Source organism: Struthio camelus, chromosome 1 (assembly GCF_040807025.1).
Source record: "Struthio camelus isolate bStrCam1 chromosome 1, bStrCam1.hap1, whole genome shotgun sequence".
NCBI classification, from domain to species: Eukaryota; Metazoa; Chordata; class Aves; order Struthioniformes; family Struthionidae; genus Struthio; species Struthio camelus.
In genome coordinates, this window is record NC_090942.1 from 130,891,493 (window position 1) to 130,908,397 (window position 16,905).

The following is a 16,905-nucleotide window of genomic DNA, read 5'->3' on the forward strand; positions in this document are numbered from 1 at the left end:
GCAATTTGCACTTGATACTGCAATTTGCAAGCTTTGGTATATTTGTCTCAGTTTTAGGGTGAAGGCTTTAATCTAAGAATATGAATGCATATAAAACTGTAATATATAGTTTATATTATGTTTTTTAGAGTGACAACAAGAATTCTTCAGTTTTATATATTTTTCACTGCAAGCATTTCATCAAGAAAAGATTGATATTAATCTAACGTGCAGAAGAATAAGGTGGCAGAGATGAACAACTGACTGGAAGCTGGTGTGCTCTTTCTAGAAGCCATTAGGGGAAGTACATTGTTCTAGTACTCAGTATTAATTTACTAGGAGTTCAGTTGTTGAGTTATTGACAAATTAGACAGTGCAATTAAGGAAGAGAGATTCCACACCACTGTGTCCATTTTAAAGGACATTAGAGCATGATAACCAATTAATGACCACATGTTGTATACGGGGTGGAAATACAGTGGGGTTTTCCCCCATAATTACTTTTGCAGATACTATGAGGAATAAGAAGTGAATTCCTCTGCACGATCTATACTTTGTTTTGACAAGCTTATTTGCCTTTCTTAATGAACAAATCTTTTCTTGACCTAGTTTTTAGGTATGTTATTCCAGCCCATTTAGGTCATTATGCAATTTTCAGGTTGATTACCTCTTTAGAAACATTCTCTAGTTTACCTATAATTATCCATTCCTTTTCACAATATATTTAATTTCCTTCCTAATTTTTATGATCTTAAACATTAGCTTTGTTATTTCTCTGATTTCATTATTCCTAGTCACATCTGTTCTTAATCATATTGCTTTTATATCTTCTCTGTGGTATCAAATAAATGCTTTCTCTGTTATGCTATACCATGTTTTACTACTTCTGATCCTCTTCTGATTCTCTTACTCCTTTTAAGCTCGGTTCCAATTCTCTGCTACATTTATAACCTTTACACTAACGTTTAACAACTCATTTATGTTTGGCCTCCTAATTTTCCCAATTTTAACTCCTTTTTTCATTGTTCAGCCTTGTTTCTGGCTTTGTTACTGTCCTATGAACATGTGCAATGGCTACTGTGAAGGCTATGTGATTTAATACATAGGATTTACATTCATATGTTATGACATATGACATTTTATTAAATATGAGTACATTTTATATGATAAAGGGAAAGATAACAATGCTTGGCAAAATCTCATCTGTAAAGCATTTCTCTCTCATATGAGGGATATCAGGCAAAAGTGTCTAATAAAATATGTATGCATTCTGTCTCAACATTCTGCTACTCATTTGAAGTAAAATAGTTAATCTAGTTCTAGGAGGTCATAACTGGGGGGTGGGGGAAGAGTCCCAGAAGGTCTACAGTCTAGCAATGCAGAAATTGCTTTTTACTAGCTCTCAACTGGAAAGGGGGAAGAGGAAGATAAAAAGGAAGTTTTGAGGAAGAAGAGGAAAATGTAGAGCAGAACATAGCTGAAAACAGTATGTTTATGCAATTATGATATATTTTTATAAACTGACAATTTTTGGATTGTTAGCATGGAAGTGTGTTAAAGAATTTGGCAGCTACGCAAGCTGCACCTCACCGTTGTACGTAGTCTCTATTAATAGAATTAGAGTCCTACAATGCATTGTTGTTCCTGAAGTATGCTTTCATGCCCACCTCATTAGTATTTATATCTGAGGAGTGATTTTAATTAAGTGAATTCCTTCCTAACAGAACCTGAAGCTAAATTCAGGTCACATCACCAAAAATGACCTTACTGCAGATACATTTTTGCTTAATAAATGCGTAATATTCTAGTCAGTTAACTGAGGTATATTTTAACATGAACTATAAAAATAAATGCGTGAGAGAGTAGTGCTCTTTAGAGTATTTTTGTATGTAGCTATTTTAGGATAATTCTGTTTCATCATCTGAGATTAACAATGGCGTATGGTTTGTATCTGCAAGAGAATAAATAAGAGAGTTTTTGCTAACTCGTTGTATATACTATATGTATGTAAAATAGAAACACGTTACCCCTGAAATAGTAATCATGGGAATGGAATAATGTTTCTCTTTTGAATTTTTTGACATGAAAAATTCATGGACAAATGCATCTGACTCAAAAAATTTGCCCTACAAAATAGAGATTTTTGCAAGGTTACCTAATGTGACTCTCTTACCCTAAATGTTATTTTTCACATGTGAATTCACGATGCAACACTTCATTACACATTGACTAAGTGAAATGGCAGTAATAAATTCTTTCAACTATAAAAAGATGCGTTTATTTTTGCTGAAGACAAATTCTTCTATTCATTTTTTGATTTCATAGTTGACATTTCCACTTATTCTGAGAGGAAAATAAAGGCCAGATGACAATATAATTGTGAGATGTGGGAGGTAAAAGGAGTCAATAATAACTTAAGCACAAAATTACTCTTTGTAATCAAGATGTCATTAGTTCTTCTCTTCTCCACATCATGGCATTTTGCAGGATCTCTCACAAATAGAGAAGTTAGTTTTAAGATACAGAGCATAAAAATAGCCTACATTTCTGCTTTTGTACACCAGCTGTTAGGTTTAAGAGCCTCTTCAGTAAGTCCGTGCAATAACAGGATAATTTCAATTAGTCAGAAAAAGAGTTTTATCAAGCATTTTATACTGTTTCCACTAGTGACCAATAATGGGTACACAGGGAGAGAGGTAAGACTGATTACATATATTGAAGCTTCTGCATGTTCTCACCTATCAGCCAGTGATTTGTGGCTCAGAAATTTCCTAAGCCAGAGATAATATATTTATATTTATATTTAAGAGCTCTCAGTTGATTTTGCTGTGATTCTTCCATCCAGATGCTTTTGGGTCTCTGTAAACATTTAGCAAATATTTAATATAGTTTTAATATAGTTTTATCCAGAAATACTTTTTGATAGCCCCTGTTTTTGTTATGTATTGAAAATATGTGTAATAATTTCTATATTATTGCCTGATTTATAAGCCCTAGACTGTGCATTAAGAAGAGAATGAAAACCCTATTGCGGGATTACTGGTTGTCATCTTCTCTCATTTTCAGCTTTTGATTTAATATTCAGAACATGTAGAGGCAGGCAAGGTAGTCACACTGCAGCATTTGTAAAAAGTATTAAGTCACTTAAACCTGTTTGGCAACAGCAAACCTTGTTTGCTTTTAATTTTAGATTGAAAGTTTATTCTTTGGGGTAACTTCAGTTGAAAAAAAGAGAACCTCTTAAAATTCAGCAGTGGCTAAAATGCATATAGGAGAATTTAAGTTTAATGAGGATACAGCACACATGAGCCATAGAAAAACTGTTCATCCTATTCAAGGAAATTTAGCTATAGAACTAAATTTTCTAAGATTTTAGATGGCTTTGAAAAAACACCTTTTTTCAATAAAGCCTTCCAACTATAACAGCACATAATATTGAGCGCACTGAAATCTCCAGGCCCTCACCCTCAACTTCACAGAAGCTAATTAATGTGTTCACTAATTGGCTCTTGTCCCAAACAGAGTCTTTATAGTTCAAAAAAAGAGTATAGTTATACATATATCTCTTTATGTTTAATTGCTCTTGCTATTTATGATTTTGAAGGCATTTTAATACTGTGGTCATTTATAGTAGTAGAAAACCCTAGGAAATGCTAAAGAAGAGTTTCATTTGAAACTGACCACAATTAAACTAATAATCAACAAAATCAATTCGCGATGTTATTTTTTATTATTTTTTTCATAACTGAGTCTCTAGGAGCTGACATAAAAAAAATCTGACTGTATGATATGCGTAAATGTACTGACTTACATCAACTCCAGCAATGTTACCAATGTTACATTTTAAATTAAATATCTGCATTGCTTTATTCAACTGCCAAACCTTAAAATTAATATATAAAAAGGATTTTAGAGTTGAATATTCTTATCTGAAGACTAGATGATTTTTAATGAATATCCTGAAAAGATCCACCATGGCTTGGTAACTCACAATAATAGTAGGATCAGTAGCTGGCTTTAGTGATTAAATTAAGCTGAAAAATGATCTTCCATCCTGCCTAATCTTATGTCATCCTTTTCATACGGTAGAAAACAATATAAATTATGGCTATGATATATGTGAGGTTATGGCATAAATTATATTCAACAAAATATGCCTCTTAATTGGTTGCTTTTACTGGTCAGAAGTCAGAAAATAAATCTGAATGCAATGCAGATTACAGGACAATTCAGGTAAGATTTATATGCTTGCAGTTTTGCAAAGTCAGCATGTTTAAATATCCTGGTTTCCAGAGACTTAAAAAGAAAAAAAAAGAAAGAAAAAAAAAAACAATTGTCAAAAAAAGGAATTCCACCTCTTGGCAGTGGTAGTTACATGGTACGTGTAAGGTAGTCTGGGAGATGCTCCCTAACAGCAGAAAACAGTGAGATGTGTAAATTCTGCACTACATTGCTGCCTCCGGAGGGGAAAACAAGCGTCATCCTTTTTCAGCCACCTACTTGAAACCATCTTTGTTCCAGTGTTATCTATTCACTGCCACCAGCCCTTAATTTTAGATTCATTTTTCTCAGCAGCTGGTCCCAGATTGTACTGCTCAGGTCTCATATTGTGTCTCCATGTCCAGTTGTAGCTGTTAAAATCTAAGTATATCCTGAAAGTAAGGAAATTGATAATTCTGCAGAGGTTCGTAAGTTGGATAAATTTCAGTCCTTTCCTGAAACAATAACTAACTTAAAACATATAGAAGAACAGGAAGGCACAAGAGCTTTTGAAGAAACAGAGAGTTACATTTTATAATACAGACACAACAGTTCATTGCTCCCTTATCTGATCTTCAGCAATAGATAAATTGCTTTGACTGAAGTTGCTTTTGTGAAAGGTGTTAAGTGAAGGAGCGAGGGATGCAAAGTAATCTTTCAGAGACGTTCCTGAGTTTCTGTGTGTGTTAAGTGAGATGTTGAGATCTAAACTGATGAAGCACTGAGCAGTTGGCTGCAGCTGAATTCACTGGGAAATATGCTTTGAACTAGTAAAATACTATGTAAGAACCTGACAAATCGGGCCTTATATATCTCGAATCAGTCACCTTGCGCACTAATGTATACTTTGTCCTTTGTTCCAACAGATACAAAGTAGGAGGAATAAAAGGATGCTGATGAAGTTTTGAGACTAATGGAAAAGCCCTGTTAATTGATCTGTATAAAAATAAGACTTAAAAAGAGCTCGGTGAGACAAGGATTTAGGTTTACACACTGAACAACTGTAAAATACAATATTAAATAGAACCTGATTGAGTGCTGTGCGTTCTATCCACTGAATGAGGCTTAGGTCTATCTTAAGTACTTTTTGGCCCTTAATACCGTTGTATTTGTGTTCCTTCATAGTCTTTGATGTAACTTTTTTTCACAGTCCCTTCAGAGAAATTGAGTCCAGTGATCAAGACTGTTTCCTACATGAGGCAATATTTTTTCTGTATTTCGTTACATTTGCTAACAGGTATTCCTTTATTCCCTCAGGTAATTAAGATCAAAGTTATCAAGTTGTCTTCAGAACAGTGACAATATTTATTTTTCAAGTCATATTTTTTTCTCCATTCAGGTTCTGCATATGCAAATGTGGATGGCTGCTGTCCTCAGCACTGTCTTTTCATGAACCTTTAATTAAAGTCCTTGCATAGGTTAATGTTGACGCTATCGCATTCCATTTATTCAGGGAACTTGATGAGCAGGAAAAGTTGTGGTAGTTCTAGCAAGTACAATAGCATGGACCATATTACTTACCTAATTATGCTAAATGATATGTTGATTTGCTGATGGGTTTGCAGTGGTGATTATTGCAAGACCTCCTATTGAGACTGCTAGGAAGCTGCAGCACTTGACTTTTTTATTCTTTATTAATTAAGTTGTAATTCCCTTTTCTTAAATTCTGTATCCATTCTCCTGATGGAAAAATAAGCAAAAATCTAGCCCAGAGAGCATTTATAAGTTCCAGATAGTAGCTATTAACTGAATTACAGGCAGAAAGAAAGTGTTGGCATGTTGCAGTTGTGTATTTTGTAATAAAATTCGGAAATTAGAAGATGGCTTTATCAGATTGCAAGGCCAGTATTTAAAAAAAAAAAGAAGCAGCAAACGCTCTCCTTCACTTTACATGTAGTAATTTTAAGATATAATGAGCTATTTGGAGACTGTGCTCTACCATAATTTAGTAAACATTACTACAGCTGTTTGATTGCTGTTTGTTCTGTTCTACCCTGTAATAGAGGTTTGTGACTTCTGGCCAAAGATGATAGAATAGTCTTTATTCCACCCTTCTTCCTTTACCTACAAAATATATAGTGGAACTATAAAATGCCTATAGAACGTAATTAGAATGTGGAATTAGGTTTCCAGTAGTAGAAAACAGAGCCTGGTATCAAATCAGTTAGAGAACGTTCCTTGTTTTATGCTCAACTACTTCAGAGAGCTGGAAGAGTATAATGCGTTCTCTTTATATCATTTTGGTTGGTTTGGGTTTTCCAAGTTCATTGGGTGAGACAAAGTTTAAAAGGTTAGAATAGTTACAAAGGATGCCCAGCTGCTTAAGGCTGACATTGTCCAACTGCAGTAGGAGGGGAGGTAAGTGTGTGAGGGGAGGCTGCCCTTGGTGCCGGTTGCTGAGAGGGACGGAGTCGGTTTTGGCAAATCTGTTTTTTAAGATACTTATATAATACAAGCTGTAGAAATACAGACTGAACAGCTCATTAGTAAAGTTTTGTTCTGCAAAATTGTATAGGTATGACTGTTTTCTAGAGGATGTAGAGTCCTCAGTTTCTCATCTGAACCAGCAAGCCTCGTAATAGGTTCTGTAATTTGCCTAGATGGTGCATCGGAAATTTTTTGGTGGATTTGCCTAGCCTTTTCTTACACAGCTTGCTGCTCTAAAAAAATCAAAAGACTTTTTACTAACCCCACCTCTAGACACACACACACACACACACTCTTAATAATCATAATAACAATAATCCCCTTATTAAATAGAGGAAAAGTGATTATGTAACACAACATAGAAATTCAACAGCTGTTGCCACTGCCACTGTGTCAATGCAGGCAGGTTCTTGCTTCCGCACTTTATTTCAGTCAATTTGGTGGCTTTCTGAGTTTCAGCAAATGCAGCTGTCTTTGCTTATTCCTGAGCAGTTTCTCTCTACTCTGAGGCCAGGCCTGCCTGCTTCTTGCCTCTCTCTCATGGATCTCTTGCTGTCTGTGCTTAAACAAGAGGCTCCCAGTCCTGTGCCATTACTCTTGCACATGCCACATTTAGCTGACTGGAGAACTTTCTGTGCACAAGCAGACTCAGGGACCGATCGGACAGAAGTAGTATCCCCTTCATTCGAGGGGCGTTCCACGTAACACAGCCATGCCTAAAGCAATGTAACGTAATTGTTAGCCAAAAAAGTAAACAGTCAACTAATGTCTGTCACAGATGGCCACAAAGCTTCTAGACCAAACTTGGCTTGCAGCTCACGTGTGAGTAGTGCAGGTACACAGCTGCCTGGTCCTGAGTGCACAGGTCTTCACACAGCAGGCTGTTCTTCCTCCTTCAGTGAGGAGGTGATTATGCAGAAAGCTTGCAAAATCATCTCCTTTACACTGTAGGGTGTGAGGAAGAGTGTGATCAGCTGTTGAACTGGTTTGAGCGTTTTGTGGGGTGAGTGGATAAACGTTCTTAAAGCAGTCATTGAGAATGACTTTCAAAAAAGATAGTGAACCGGTATGGGAACAGGCAAAACAAAGGATGCCATGGGACAGCATTGATTTTGGTGACAGCAAGAGCAGAAGAGAGAGAGGATATAAAACAAAGGAACAGAAGAGGTAGCAACAACTAAATAGGATAGTGAAAAGAGAAGGCTACTTTACCCTCCAGAATGATGGCACAGTAACATTGGAAATGCCTTTTCGTAGCTGCTTGAACAGCAAAGTTGTAGAATTTCTAATGAAGTATGTCTGAAAATTAATAAGTGCTTGATTTTCTATTTGAATTTTTATTCGTGCCCTGCATTTCTGTACTCTTAGTCTTGAAATCTGCAAGCTTATTTCAGCAAAACAGCTTTTGATGTCTGTGTCTTTTAATTTGTCTGTCTATCATTGGATAGAAAAGGAGTAAAGTCTGCATTTTTCTAAATTCTTTATATCACATGTTAAAGAAATAATTCAGTACTTTTGTATTTCCTTTAGCTAAGACATAATTCGCTTGTCTCAATCCCATTTTTCTGTTTATACATTTTAATAGCTTTTCTACTTACAGAGGTTTTTAAAAATATATTTTTCTTATTAACATAGAATATTTAAAAGGTCTCCATGAGAAACATATACTTTAAAGTAGTTGTTACTTTATTGCATTTAGAATTTACACTTTTTAAATGATAAGAAGCATGATTCTTATATTGTTTTCCATCTTGAATTTTCTCGTGTGAGTACACAAAACAGTGTGCATAATAACTTACATTTTAAGGTGGAATAATCATCATCAATGGACAAAATTACGTTTTCACTGTTTAATATACAAGACTAAAACAATAGACGTTTTTCCAAGGGAGAGGCATTAGCTAATCTAAGTTTAATCCCCTAGTTGTAGCATTACTGGGAGCAGACCTGAGGTTTCTTGACGTGTGATGTAGTTGCAGGCCCCTGTTACCATTTATCAATGCTGACCACAATTACCAGAGAGTTCTGTGAAGATTCATTAGTTAATACTGAAAAAGCATTGTTAAGATGAAAATTTTAGCTTCCTTTATGTGAGGAATATTTTTATTTGTATGTTATTTAGAGGCCAGATGATCTTACAGGCTACTGCACTAAGTGACAGCTCCTGAAAAATAATGTGCATTAGAACGTGTCTTGTTCTTGGGTCAGAAGAGTGAAGTAATGAAAAATGGTGGGCCGACTAGCCAGTGTAACAACAAGAAATCATAATTCAGTGGTAGGTGTATGGTGAAAATAATGCAATTCAATCACCACCAGTTGATTTAACGCATCTACATCAAATCATATTACTGTTTGAAGCCATGATTCTTAGTTGCTTGAACGGAAAGTGCCTTCTTTAGAGAGGAAAGTGCTGTGTGTCTTATCGTCATCATTAATACTTCAAATAGCGATACGTTTTGCAGTGAGTATAAAAAAAAGATTAAAACACTTACTTAAATAAGCGTAGGCCAAAAATTTTTTCTAGAAAGTTAATAAAACAGATATGCTTTGGTAGGCTTGGTCGAAAAAAGGGTCAAGTTGCTACTATCCAAAATCAACTTTGATATGTATTTCAAGAGTAGGTGTGTAGAAGAAAACATGCTAAGTAAAAAATCCTGAGTTTATATTTTGTGAAGCACTATTTGACCATATATATAAAATGATATAGCTTTTAAATTGTTAGAAAATTCCATTATTGCAGGTGCCTAGCAGCCTCGGTTCCTATATCTCCACTCTTAATAGTATCGTACCTATCCTCAGTTCCCGGTCTCAGTCCATTCCTTAGTCATCTCACCCAATTGCTTCCAAGCTTTTCACTGGCTTTCAGTTGATCTCAGCCTCTAGCCTTTCACTCTCTAGGTGCCCAATTTTCCTTTGCAGCTATCAGTCTTTTTACCAGCTATGTCTAATATAGTGAGCAGAAGAGAGTAATTTCCCTCTCACCTTTCCTGGCAGTTGTTCAAGCATTTTCTTTGCTTCTTTTTGTAAACTACTTTCAGCCACACTGCCTGGCTCTAGATTTTTCCCTCTTGACATGCATGCAGACTCAGCTCACTTTAGCTGTCATGAACTAATAGTCTCCTGCATCTCAAAACAGCATTTGCGAGGATAGGCCAATTCATCCAGGTGGAAGCATTGCGAGTGGAAATAGACTCACCAGGAAAATCAGCTACTAAAGTCTAGGCCGACTCAACTGAGCAAGCGAAACTGCAGTTTTTTGGATTTATGTTAAGGCCAAATCTGGGCAACTTTTTCATATGAATGGCCAAAACCATCTCCCTGACACAAGACCTTTTCGTTCATGAAGGCAGTATTTGAAATCCTTGATAAAATGAAAATGCCAGCCTCATTTAGAACAAGAGAATGGTCAATATTATTCTCATAAGTGATCTAGACAGTGTATCTTCTTAGTTTTATTCCCAGAAATGCCTAACCCTTTCTGACTGAAATTGTCTGTTAAAAAATGCACAGTATTAATTCTTGAAGAGAACATTTTAGCCCATGCAGTCATAATTTGGCAATTTTAAAGAGGCATAAAATATGATTTTGTAATGAGAGACTTAGAGCAACTGAAAGAATAGTTAGTGGTATCAGTCCCACCTGCTAAGAGATATGATTAGAGGGTGATGAATGTGTGTTACTATTTAAGGCTATAATCCTGCAAAGAAAGTTTTCAAAATGAGAAAACTATACTGGACTTAAATTTGCCTTTACTAAAAAAAATTATATTTCAAAGTTGATGTTGCTGAATTTCAAGGCTATAAATGTTTAAAGCCCGATTCTACACCTTTTACAGGGAGACAGAGGCAGTTTCTGAAGGAAGAAAATATACAATATCAAAAAGAGTGCTGGAATGGACTCTAAGTGTTTACTGCTAACTAAAACTGTTAAACTGATTTCTACAACTCAGAAATAGTCTTTAGGAGCTAATACAAGCATACGTGTATAATTGACTAACACATGTGCACTGCTGCTCCTCCCTGGAGGCACATAACACACCAGCAGGAGAGGAGCCCTTCCTCCCCCTTCCCCACCCTGAAGCAGCTGCAAGCCCGTCCTCTCAGCTCTGTGAATCAGTTCCTCGTCACCAAGTGTGCCTCCTTCTTCCAAGCTTCTGAAGGTCGCAAGCCTTTTATTTTCCCTCCTTACACGTGAAATTAAAGCCATGTCCATGAGGTCTTCCACTCTTGGCAGAATGCATCCCCACCCAACAGAAAAGGTTGCAGTGCGTAAACATTCAAACTCCGATCTTTTCACCTAGATATGCTTCTTCTACATGCCACAGCAAGGAGAAGGGATATCCAAGAGGACAACCTTTCTGTCCAGAGTATTTTCTTTCCTTCTAGGTCAGCCCATATAAGAATTAAGACTATTTTCCCTGCAAAAGTGGCTGACCCGTTTTCAAAATACCTGTGAGCTGACTGAGTCCCAGCTCCCTTGAGCTCTGCTGATGGTTGTGATACAGTCTTCATCAAACATCTGTATTGTTCAGGCCTTCTTTCCCCTTAAACATTTGTGTCTCATGCATGCGTTGTGACTTAACAGATCACCATAGGCAAGTGAAGGGGAGGTTTTGCTTTGACTGCACCTATTCCAATTACTTCTGGGTAATCATTAATTCCTAATTCTTTACTTAAAATAATTTTTGACTCAAGAATACAACTGCATGCATATTTGAGCAGGTTTTTTTCCTAAATATGGTCTTCCTAGTCAAATACCACAACAGCAATTTAACTTCAACATGTACTTTTTTAATCTCTTAAAAATTATCATTAGAAACAGCAGTCACATTTCTATCTCAATTAATAGGTCTATGTTTTTGTTCTCAAAGCAGTATATGCAATATCTCAGATGTCTAATTTTGTCTCAATATTTTAGACATTGTGAAAAGATTGAATACAAATTCAGAAATAACGCTAACAGGAAGTGTTCTTTTTTTTTTTTTTTTACTCCAGTCATTATTTAAAAAAATTCAGGTTTTTCAGTGCTAGTACTACATGGATTATTTCAATGTGGATTATTCTTGGTGCTCTAGAGTCTGCATGTCTGCATACTGAAATTTGGATTATGTTATGAAATGGATAACCTGTGTGTAAGTGAAAATTTTATTGAGACACCAAACTTTTTTTTAGCTCTATAGTGTAAAGAGTCTGTTGTGGGGCACTCACTGGAGTTAGTTCAGTAGGTGTGCGCATGAGCATTTAGCTTAGTGTTTGATTTTGCATCTGGAGCTGAGCCAACAGGAATCTCTGTTTTTGATGGAGATGCAGAAAAAGCAGTAATCTGCTAGTCCTCCTTTCTTCTGTATTCAGTCTTACCTCATGGCATGTAAATTAGAGGGATGGATTTGTAATCCAGGAAGTTTTTCAGATCATATTGAAGTAATAAGTTTACCAGTGGCTCCACATAGCACCTGTCACAGAATAATGGTCAGTGACTGCATAGCAGAGTCTGAATTCCTGCTTCGAGTGGTTATTTTTCATTGCGTACACAGGACAATCGAAGATATACAGTTATCTTTGAGACAGCTAACAGCACAGACTGCAGCAGTGCAGATATGGTATAACAGTAGAGTTAAAATACATGTCTATATGTTTTTTGTCGAGTCAAAACCAATGGTTGACTCCAATACATATTTTAAAAGTCTCCGGCACTTGTAGACTTTTCACAATGTGAGTATTCGCTGCTAGTACAGATTCAGATCAGGGATGCCTGGACATTGCTTCCCTAGTTTGTCGTGTTAACAGATTAAGTGCTTAAAGATGCAGAAGGAAGTTTAGCCCAGTTTTCAAAGTGTGTAGATGTGGCTAAATTTTATTAATGAAATCAATGAGGATGATTTACTTAAATTTACTGGGTTTTCATTTAAAAAACCCAGATGGTCCCTGCATGTGTCACTGTCAAATGCAAACACAAATACTCTACAAGCTCAATGCACTCCAGAATAGCAAAATACTACTAATATTGTGGCTTCTGATGGTTATTCTCTGACTGCTACCCTTTCTTATTCCTGAAATGCATAAAGGTGGCTTCATTAGGCCTCAACATCTGGGAACTATTCAATCGTGATATCCATAGATGAATGTTTTCATTCTTTTTTTTTTTAACTGTTTCTACCTCAAGGGCAGCTTGTTTCCCTTTCTCTGCTCCATCACCTCATGACTGATCCCAGCTCTCTGCTGTCAGCAGTGCTGTAAGTTTTGAGTGAAGGCAGAAAAGTAGTTGTTGCCACACTACGCCAGATATAAGGATTACTGACACCATTCCACAGTCCTTTGGCTATACTTCCTCTAAGCCATTTCTAATTCCTTTCTGTAGGAAAACCACCCCTCTGGGAATGAAAACATAGTCTGGAATACCTGCTAAGAAAGTCTTTTGGTGTTTAGTATTTGCTTTTTTTTTTTTTTTGCTATTTTTTTCTCCCCTTTCTAGCATTTCTTCACATTTTATTACAAACTCCCCTTCCAGCCATAAGTTAATCTGCATCATTTTGCTGTTGAAGGTCATGAGTCCATGATTTTTCAATGCAGTTCCATGCTACATTTATGATAACATGGAAGAAAAAGGTACAAAGACTGGTCAAAATTATTAGGGAGACTTATGCTGAGTATTCTTTCCTCTGACGAAGACTTGTTAGCGTGTGCTTGGTTCTGCAGATGAGACAATATTCCATACTGGATTTAGAAAAAAAAGGATTTTCAGATGGAGAATTTTCAAACAAATAGCTGACAGAGATCACCACAGATCTCTGCAAACATGGTATCCCTAGTCTCACTCAGCTGCTATAGGTTTGGGGGGTGGGGGGGGGTTGTACAAAATTATGGTGTGGCGTGAAATTTTTGAGCTTTTTTGGCTTTATAGCATGGTATTAACAAAATAGAGGTCTATGGATTGTTCAAGCCTGGCATAGCTTGTAGTTTAAAGGGTTGTTTTTCCTTTCTTTGATGCATTTGCATTAGTTTCTCTGCAATGTAAACAAGGAATTTACTGCTTGTTTTGATTGTCTGATTTTACTAGCTGTTGTGGGAAATAAATATTTCTCGCTCATTTCCAAGAGAAAATGCTTGAATGAGAAATAGTAAGCTAAAAATGAAAAATTAGAGTATTTATTGAAAAACAAGTATAATAACACTCTACAGGTATAATTTAAATATTGTCCCTATTCAGATTAGTTGCGAGGAATTTTGAATTCTAATGTAAAATATCTCATTTACTCTGAGTTTTGTTATTTCCTTCAGCCTTGGCTAATTTTAATCATAGCTTTTATATTAATGAGTCCTCCCACTCGTTAGCCATCTGAGTTTTTTTTTAATACAAAACTATTTTATGATGCAAGACAATGGCATTCCATTTATTCCTCTGTAAATCTGTTGGAGTAGATGCTGTCTGCGTTACTGTAAAATTTTGATTTTGATCAGTTTTTAGAAACTGTTGAAGAAAAGACATTTAGCACCTCACTGATGGGGTCAGAAATGGACCTTGACAACTACCAAACTGCTTTGGAAGAAGTACTCACGTGGCTTCTATCTGCTGAAGATGCATTACAAGCACAAGGAGACATATCCAATGATGTAGAAGTTGTTAAAGAACAGTTTCACACCCACGAGGTACATAGTTGTACTAGTCTTTCAGCAGTTATATATCTGTTTGTGTGCCATGTTAAAGTCAGAAATATAAAACAAATAAAAATATTACTAGGTTATTTTCATTTATTTTTCTTAGTTTTTAATTTGATTTGGAGAATTCAAAGGTAGGACTGGAGACTGTACCATATGAAGCAGTGAAAATGTTTATTTCTGTTTTGTGTTGCAAGGTTTGGGGAAGGGGGGTGGAAAAATAAAAAGTAAATTTGAAAATCAGTTTTGAGAAGTGGTAGAATTGAACATATATCTCCAAAGTCTGTTCTTTTCTTCCAAGGAATTGAACTTAAAACAGAATTTTCTTATTGTCAGGGTTTTATGATGGAATTAACAGCTCACCAAGGACGTGTTGGCAATGTTTTGCAAGTTGGAAGTCAACTTCTAACACTTGGAAAGCTTTCAGATGATGAAGAAAATGAAATCCAAGAACAAATGAATCTACTTAATTCTCGATGGGAAAGTCTCAGGGTAGCCAGTATGGAAAAACAAAGCAAGTAAGTAGTATGTCAGAGAAAGTATCCTGAAACAGTCCTGAGTTTGACTAACAGCCCTGATTTTGTTTCACTTCACTCTAAACTAGACTCAATCTCTGATGTTTTTTATCCTGAAATTTAATGTATTTTGACCTCTAAACTTGCAAATGGTTTTGAGACTGAAAGCTGCACAGATCAGCAACTATCAACAACTTGGACACTAATATCACCAAATCACTGATATTGATATCTAATATCACTGATATTGATATCACTAATATCACCATCAGAAATATTACCAAAATTTATGTAACCTACCTGACTTTTTATGGTTGTTTCAGCAAGTATCACATGATATTGTGTGATACAGCTACAATGGAGATGTATCTCTTTACTGAGATACAAAGGGAAAAGGGAAGCAAATCTTTAAGACCTGCAAAATATGATCCAATAAAATGTGATCCAAATATGATCCAATAAAATTGTAGTAAGTGAGAGCTTAGCTTATCAGAAAATATTGTCATATGGGTTTATCTGATGGCAAATTACACTATTCAAAAAAAGCACAATTCCTACATTTATTCTGATCTCTCACTGGAAACGTGTAATAGCTGAAAGCATTTTAGAGCATTTGATATGATGGTGTCTGCTTTCAATTAAAATTCTAAAACTAATTCTAATTCTACTTGTGAGAAAGTGGCATTTAGAGAGGGAATATGCTATTAATCATCTGTATAGTACACTGTTTTTCTTGATATATAGTCATTTACTGTATGTAGTTATTTAAAATGCAATGCAGAATAGGCTACTTTACTGAAGCCTTTAGATTATTCTTATGATGTAAATTTAAAATAAATTGCAATAAAAAACAAAGCAAGTAAGTAGTATGTCAGAGAAAGTATCCTGAAACAGTCCTGAGTTTGACTAACAGCCCTGATAATAATATAATATAATATAATAATGTATATTCCCTGTTAGAGAAGAATTAATAGTTCCCTGTTAGAGAAGAATTAATAGTAAGTGGTATCTCATTTCTTCAAGACTTCAAGCTAGGCTTCATTAAAATCTTTCCACTGAAAAGATTTTTCTCTCAGAAAAACACAATGTACATGTTCTAAGTAAGCAACTCTTCTTGGCTCCTTCAGTGCAGCTGGAGAACAAGTCCTTTTGCAAGTGTGATTTTAATGAAAAGCTGAATTTCTTTGGTGGTCAGGCCAAAGGTCTAGCCCATTGTCTTAACTGTAACAGAAGAGGACAAGCCTTAAGGGAGGTGCATGATCTGCTGAACCAGCATCTCCATTTCCTGTCGCTCTTGCTGGGGACTGAATATTGGGCTGTGTGGACCCTTGCTCTGATCTAAAAGAGCAAGTCTTTGTTTCAAAGTTCTCTGTAGTACTCTTACAACCTTCAGCTGTTTTCAGCTGAGGGGACTTCTTGAGGTGGAAGTAGCTTTGTGTGTTTGGTAACCTGTCATTGATTTTTCTTCTATTTATTCAGTTTCTCCTTGAACCTGTGTAAACTTTTCAGCATCTTTTGACATCCTTTAGCAATGAATTGCACAGGCTTATTCCCCAGCATGAACTATTAATTTTTTTGAAGAATGGCCTATTTTTGTTTTTTTTAACCTGGTTTCTGCTAGCTTAATTGATTCCCTGTAATTACTATGTTGGAAGTGACGGTGAGCAGGGTATTCTTCCTCATTTTCTCAATATATGTCACCAGTTTTCCAGACTGAAGATTATGAGTCTGATTAATTATTCCTCATATGGAAGTTTTTCCATTTCTTTGATTATCTATGTTGCCTTTTTCTCTGATCTTTTTCCAGTTCTACCTTGTAAGGGGTCCAGAATGCCACCCAATATTAAAGGGCAAACCAGGACTTTGTATAATTACATAACAATGCCCCCTTTTTTGTTATGTGTTCTTCGTAATTCCAAATGTTTGATTTTCTTTTCTGATTGCTACTGTAGTATTGAGATGTTATTTTTGTACTTTTATCTATTATAATCTTACATGTCTTTGAGAGTCTGTAAAACTATTGATGGACTTCAGATGTCTCTCAGGCTAACTTCCTCCAGCTGTACCAT

At 35.8% G+C, this 16,905-nt stretch overlaps 1 protein-coding gene across 10 annotated transcripts in view; it reads left to right on the forward strand.

Annotated features, from left to right (window-relative positions):
- DMD (dystrophin) overlaps positions 1 to 16,905 on the forward strand; it is a 1,217,172-nt gene that overhangs the window by 363,659 nt on the left and 836,608 nt on the right. For all 10 annotated transcript variants that reach the window (XM_068917030.1, XM_068917051.1, XM_068917057.1 and 7 more), the window contains exons 9-10: positions 14,124 to 14,312; positions 14,658 to 14,839. In XM_068917030.1, the coding sequence (XP_068773131.1) occupies positions 14,124 to 14,312; positions 14,658 to 14,839 (371 nt within the window). The remainder of the gene's footprint in view (positions 1 to 14,123; positions 14,313 to 14,657; positions 14,840 to 16,905) is intronic.